This window comes from Salmo salar, chromosome 01 (genome assembly GCF_965601325.2).
Source record: "Salmo salar chromosome 01, fSalSal1, whole genome shotgun sequence".
NCBI lineage: Eukaryota > Metazoa > Chordata > Actinopteri > Salmoniformes > Salmonidae > Salmo > Salmo salar.
In genome coordinates, this window is record NC_138291.1 from 154,649,632 (window position 1) to 154,656,459 (window position 6,828).

The 6,828-nt window shown below is 44.8% G+C and overlaps 1 protein-coding gene across 1 annotated transcript; it reads left to right on the forward strand.

The window, feature by feature from the left end:
• Positions 1–1,393: 1,393 nt before the first annotated feature.
• Positions 1,394–6,341, forward strand: LOC123723974 (uncharacterized). Its single transcript, XM_082955385.1, has 3 exons — positions 1,394–2,567; positions 3,176–3,300; positions 3,477–6,341. The coding sequence occupies exons 1-3, from the start codon at positions 1,524–1,526 to the stop codon at positions 5,461–5,463; spliced, it is 3,156 nt and encodes a 1,051-aa protein (XP_082811511.1). The 5' UTR covers positions 1,394–1,523; the 3' UTR covers positions 5,464–6,341.
• The last annotated feature ends 487 nt before the right edge of the window (positions 6,342–6,828 follow it).

The window sequence follows — 6,828 nt, forward strand, 5'->3', positions numbered from 1 at the left end:
CTCTGAAATGGGTAGAGCAGGACTGAATGGGAATCAATAAGACTGACAACACACTGCAGCCAATCAGATCTGTCAACCAACACTGCAGCTTCACTCCTTAGAGAAATCATCTCAATGCAGGGAGGAGATAGCAGCCTCTCTATCCAATGTGCTCTCATCCGCAACCCAAAGACTGTAACTTATGCATTGTATTCTGTATCTGTTTGTGAAACCATATTAATCAAAGTGTTTCCCATCATTGTTAGAGTTGGACAGATAGAGTTACAAAGTCATTCTGAGGAATGTAATTATAGAAAAAAACAGTGTTGCAGTTTGGATGCCTATTCATCACTACTGAAATGCTTTGGTTTGAAGTGGCTCAAAATAAAAGGGCAAATTTGTCCATAACATATTATGATATGCATTATGAAGGTAATATATACTATTGAATGGGGTAAATTGCTTGCATATAAGCACAGGCTGATCATAACTGTAATCTATTCCAATAGCTGTCAATAACTACAACTATGATTAATGCTTCAACATTTCCTGAAAGTTATAAGTGGTCACATAAATGCATGATATTGATTGAACCAACCCCCTCATGGTAGTCTCACTTTATACGTCATCGGTAGGTCACTGATGGTAATCCCTTTGATCTTGGGAGGTTTCCTGTCAAGAAGTAATCAATCACCTATTATTGAAGACTTAGCACAAGCAAAACATCAATATAGGAAATTGGTTCGGCTTTGCACATGTTCATTGGCAAATATACATTATTAATTCAATTAATTTAATGATCAATCATTCTGTTCAATTTAAGAGAAACATTTTCAACACTTTTCAAACACTTGTAAAGGACGGTAATGGTGTTTTGCTGCATTAAGTCGCTGTCCATGGTGTCGATATTGTTATCGCTCTAAATTGCATCGGTAAATTGATCATTTCTGGTATAACCTTTTTTGCTAACTAATAATAGGGGAAATAATAATTAACATGGGTCATTGAACTGCTCCATAAGTTATATTTCCATGCATAGTAATGCTGCACGTTGGCTGGTTGAATTAGCAAATGCAGAGATGCATGTATAATTTTCTCTCTTATTCTAATGTTCAATGTTTGGAGGAAACTCTATATTCCCTCTGTGACAAGAGACAAATGATAAACACATCAACGTCAAGGACACATGAGCTATCCCAAAAATCCTAATGATAATCACCCCATTTCCTTTTTTCTCCGTATGTGTGATCATTCCTCTGCTTTTCAAACGGCCACCCACGAACCCTCACACAAGCAAGTAGTGTTTCACTTACATAGAGTATGAAGGGTTGAGACATGGCCCTCCCCCTCCGTTCGATCAATGGGCCAGTAAAAACAGTCGCTGCCTTGTTAGCGATAAAGCTTCTCCTATATAAAGGACAGCCGGTGAGACTAAGAATGCTGTGAGCGCCATCCACCCCGCACCTGCAAACAGACACACACACCACTCCTCCACCTCGCACACCTTCCCTTCCATCTGCACACGCAACCCCTGGTCTGGCCGGATGAGTTACCACCCGGTGGACACGATAGGGAGTCCATTCAGGAGAAGTATGGATAGTAGGACCACCTACGGCCGCTCCACTGGCACCCCCTCCAGCGGGTTCCGTTCTCAGTCCTGGTCCCGGGCAAGCCCAGGCTCCACGATGACCTCCTCCTACAAGAGGAGCGTCAACATGCCGGTAGCCCGAATGTACAGCTCCACACTCCTCAGCTCCGCCGACAGCGTTGATTTCAATCAAACGAACGGAGACTACAAGCGCTCCAACGAGAAAGAGCAGCTCCAGGGGCTCAACGACCGCTTCGCCGGTTACATCGACAAGGTGCACTACCTGGAGCAGCAGAACAGCCAAATCGAAGAGGAGATCCAGACGCTGCGGCAGAAGCAGGTGTCGCAATCCCAGCTAGGCGATTTATACGACCAGGAACTCCAGGAGCTGCGCTCCATGCTGGAGCAGATTCACCACGATAAAGCGCAGATCCAGCTCGACACGGACCACGTCGAGGATGACATCCAGAGAATTAGGGACCGTTTCGATGAGGAAGCCCGCATCAGGGATGAGACGGAAGGCATCATCCGGGCGTTGAGAAAAGATATGACCGACTCTGATTTGGTGAAGTCAGAGTTGGAGAAGAAAGTTCAGTCACTGCATGACGAGATTGCCTTTATTCGCAACAACCACGAGGAAGAGGTGAGCGACCTGTTCGCCCAGGTGCAGGCGTCGCAGGTGACCATGGAGAGGAAAGACATCCAGAAGACGGACATCACCGAGGCGCTCCGGGAGATCCGCACCCAGCTCGAGGGCCACTCCAACCAGAACCTGCAGCAGGTGGAGGACTGGTTCATGTGCCGCTATTCCAAGCTCACTGATGCTGCGGAACAAAACAAAGATGCAATCAAGTCCGCCCGTGATGAGATAGCAGACTACCGCCGCCAGCTCCAGTCCAAGACCGTGGAGTTAGAGTCCGTCCGTGGAACCAGGGAGTCACTGGAGAGGCAGTTGAATGACATCGAGGACCGACACAACAGCGACCTGTCCAGCCTGCAGGTATGATGAGACCCGCTGTAGGCATTATTTTCATACAGAAACCTCCAGCCACAGGCTTAATGGTGAAGTATTCTATAAAGTTGTGTTCTTTGTGTAAAGAGAAGCAATGTAGTGGAGAGAATAAATTATATAATAAGATATGTTTTTCGTTGATTTCAAATTGAGAATATTATCACGACACCTTTGAGGTTTTTATTCTTATTTTAAATGTAGGTCTACTTATAAGGAGAGTCCCCTACATTTATAGAGAGAAAGACACACACTTGCATTGTGTTCCCACATATTGCATTAGTTTTGATTTTGAACGAACTAAATTGTTTTATTATGTGGGCCCTAAATGCATGTGTTTTAATGGAATCTCAAAGTGCTGTTTCAAATGTAGGCCTATACAAGTTTAAATGTGCTTGTGAAGTAATTACCAGGATCACAAAATATGACATTGTATTTTTGATAGTTTTCTTATGATGTTTAGAAAGCAGTGTCCTTATGGAGAAATGTGTCATCCCTACACCAAAAAGAAATAACCAAGTATTATTTCAGGGTTCCATATAGGCATAAGAAATAATAGCTCTTAACCAGCTTGTGTCTCTCGGTCTTGTTCTCTGCAGGAGACCATCCACCAGCTGGATAATGAGCTCAAGGGCACGAAGTGGGAGATGGCGCGTCATCTGCGCGAGTACCAGGACCTGCTCAATGTCAAGATGGCCCTGGACATTGAGATAGCTGCATACAGGTACAATGCGACGACAGAGCGCTAATTAGGCCTAACATTGAAAAAACTTTTTTTTTAAATATATGTTTACTAATTTCAAAACAAAATAGTATATAAAGATCTCATTTATATATAGAAACTACATTTTTATATTAGGCCTACACTAAACTATATCTCATGTTCTACTGTTCTTGCAGGAAACTCCTAGAAGGTGAAGAGACCCACTTTAGCACTTTCCTTTACCGCCACACCGTCACCTCCTCTAAGAAGTCCAAGTATGAGCCTCCCAAACTGAAAGTCCAGCATAAGTTTGTCGAGGAGATCATCGAGGAGACCAGGGTAGAGGATGAGAAGGATGAGATGGACCAAGACCTGGCTGAGATCGCCCAGGAGCTTTCTGCCGCTCTGGAGACAGAGGCCACAGATGAAGGAGAGGATGAGGGAGAAGAGGGAGGAGAAGAAGCAGAGGGAGAAGAGGGAGAAGGGGGAGAGGGTGAATCAGAAGAGGTTGTAGCCTCCACTGATGCCCAAGTTAGCTCCAGCACACCTGCTGAGGAGGAAGAGGAGGACAAAGAAGGTGGTGATGAAGAGGAAGAGGGCGAAAAAGAAGAAGAGGGTGAGAAAGGAGAAGAGGGTGAGGGTGACAAGGAAGATGATACAGAAGGTGGTGATGAGGGAGAAGGAGAGGGGGAATTAGAGGAGACAGTCCTGTGCTCTAAAGCCCCAGAATCAAAGTCCTCTCCTGACAAAGAGAAGGGAAGCGGAGGAGAAGAGGAGACAGGAGAGGGAGAAGAGGAGGGAGATGATCAAGATGAAGATGCAGGTAGTGACAAAGGATCCAAAGATGGAGATGATAAGGATGAGGAAGATGAGAAGAAAGGAAAGGATGAGAAAAAAGACAAAACAGATGAGAAGGCAGCTGTAGCCAAGGCAGAGGCTCCCAAAACAGAAGCCCCCAAGAGTGAGGCCCCAAAAGTTGAGGTCCAGAAATCTGAGGCCCCAAAGCCCTCCAAGCCAGACTCCCTAAAAGCTGAATCCCCAAAGGCTGGGTCCCCCAAGTCTGAGTCACCAAAAGCTGGATCCCCCAAACATGAATCCCCCAAAGCTGTAACCCCCAAATCTGAATCTCCAAAACCTGGCTCCCCCAAATCTGAATCCCCAAAACCTGCTGGATCCCCCAAATCTGAATCCCCAAAACCTTCTGGATCCCCTAAAACTGAATCCCCAAAACCTGCTGGATCCCCTAAATCTGAATCCCCAAAACCTGCTGGATCCCCTAAATCTGAATCCCCAAAACCTGCTGGATCCCCTACTTCTGAATCCCCAAAACCTGCTGGATCCCCTAAATCTGAATCCCCAAAACCTGCTGGATCCCCTACTTCTGAATCCCCAAAACCTGCTGGATCCCCTAAATCTGAATCCCCAAAACCTGCTGGATCCCCTACTTCTGAATCCCCAAAACCTTCTGGATCCCCTAAATCTGAATCCCCAAAACCTGCTGGATCCCCTACTTCTGAATCCCCAAAACCTGCTGGATCCCCTAAATCTGAATCCCCAAAACCTGCTGGCTCCCCCAAATCTGAATCCCCCAAACCTGCTGGCTCCCCCAAATCTGAATCCCCAAAACTTACAGGATCCCCAAAATCTGAATCCCCAAAACCTACAGGATCCCCCAAATCTGAATCTCCCAAATTAGGATCCCCCAAGGCAGAGTCCCCTAAGGGTGAGGCCCCCAAACAAGAAGCTCCAAAGTCAGAGGCCCCCAAGGCTGCAGAAGAGAAAGTAGACAAAAAGAGTGATTCAGAGGAAGAGAAGAAGGTAGAAAAGAAAGACGCAGCCATGAACGGAGATGTGGAGAAGACTTCCCCAGAGGACAAGGACAAGAAGGATGAGGGTGGGAAAGAGGCAGAGGAGAAGGATGTTATCTCAAATGGAGTGGACGAGAGCCCCACTAAAGATGACCCCGACCAGAAAGATGATCCAAAGGACCAGAAGGTGGTCATCACCCAAACAGTGGAGACCATCACCACTGGAGAGGACGGGGCCAAGCATGTCACCAAATCAGTCACTGTCACCGAGACTGTGAAGGAGTCTGAGGATTTGATGCAGGAGAAGACAGTCTCCAGCAAGAAGATGGAGAAACACTCTTCCCAGTCCATCAAGGTGGTGACTGAAACTGAGTAACTGCGCTCCATCCAACCCACTCAGGAGGAACAAAGATGACACGACGACAAGCAATCAACCCAGAACTAACATAACAAAGAAATCATAGAGCTAGAGCGATGTAATAAAGATAACCACTCTCAAACATACAGAAAAGCAACGAGAGAAGCCATATGATGTGACAAAGCTAAAGTTTAAAAAATGCATATTGAGAGAAAGCTTTAAAAGGGTTTTGCTGCGGATTATATCAGGGAAATGTGGTAGTGGGACAGATTATTAATTGTCTTTATTTTTCCCTGCAGTTCACGGGAGGGCTCACGGGTGGGGGCGTCTGCATGCTAGCTCAGGGAGGGAGTCCCCTCCGCTCTAACCTGTATGTATGGATGGAAGGGTTACAGTTTAGATGCATACTGTATGTGGGTGGGAGAGTGATAGAAATGTATGTTAATTCAAATGTTAATTCAAGAAGGGGTGCCTGGGTTGGAGGATCCACTTTAGAGACACATGTTCAAAAGGACTAGCCTTTTTATGTGAAGATACCAACTGAGCCAAAAATACAATCGTCGACAACACAATATAGTGAAGAATGAGAAAGACGATGGTGCGATGTACTGATGATCATAAACATACAGTACCCGAAGCAACTAATGCATAAAGAACCTTGAAGAAACTCTGAGCCTTAAACATGCTTTTTATCAGTATCTATTATGTTTACCTAATGAGTGCAATTGAAAATAAATATGTAAATGCACACACATCCATTCTTGTATGCATAGGATGGACTTGACTTTAAATAGCGAACATAAATGAGGTGCTACAGTTTGCAATCCCATGTCTTTACTCATCATGAACTATTTCCCAGCAGCATTTGCTCAATAAATGTCATACTGAAATACAAATATGGTCTCTTGTTCCTTTATGCAATTGTCCTGTCATGTCCTTTCACTTGTTCATTTACAGTAGCTGTCTCACCTCAACATGCACACTATTCTATTTCTTCATCTGCTTTCCTGGGGGTGGGATTGCATGCCTCATGATCTTTTGTAGCCTAGAAATGATACAAAACCACATCACCATCCAGAGGCTGTCCTCTACAGAGGCTGTCCTCTACAGACGCTGTCCTTTACAGATATTTAAAGCTACGCTGTAATATGTGCATACCATCAAAGAATGAGCCACCAACCATAACATAAACGATGCACCCCATGGCATTTTCATGCAAATAGCATTTTATTATAGCACTTGATTTATCAAATCAAACTTAATTTACATAGCACATTTCTTACCAAAAACAGTGCAATTCAAAGTACTTCACTTACATAAATAAAATAATAAAAAAGTGAGAAAGATAAAAACAATTGTCACGGTTGTCGTTGGTAAAGGAGG

Bases quoted from the DNA above. Each gene is read 5' to 3' on its own strand.
- LOC123723974 (XM_082955385.1), top strand. From the start codon at position 1,524: ATGAGTTACCACCCGGTGGACACGATAGGGAGTCCATTCAGGAGAAGT. The intron at 2,568-3,175 runs GTATGATGAGAC...TGTTCTCTGCAG, and splicing joins GCGACCTGTCCAGCCTGCAG to GAGACCATCCACCAGCTGGA. The intron at 3,301-3,476 runs GTACAATGCGAC...CTGTTCTTGCAG, and splicing joins ATTGAGATAGCTGCATACAG to GAAACTCCTAGAAGGTGAAG.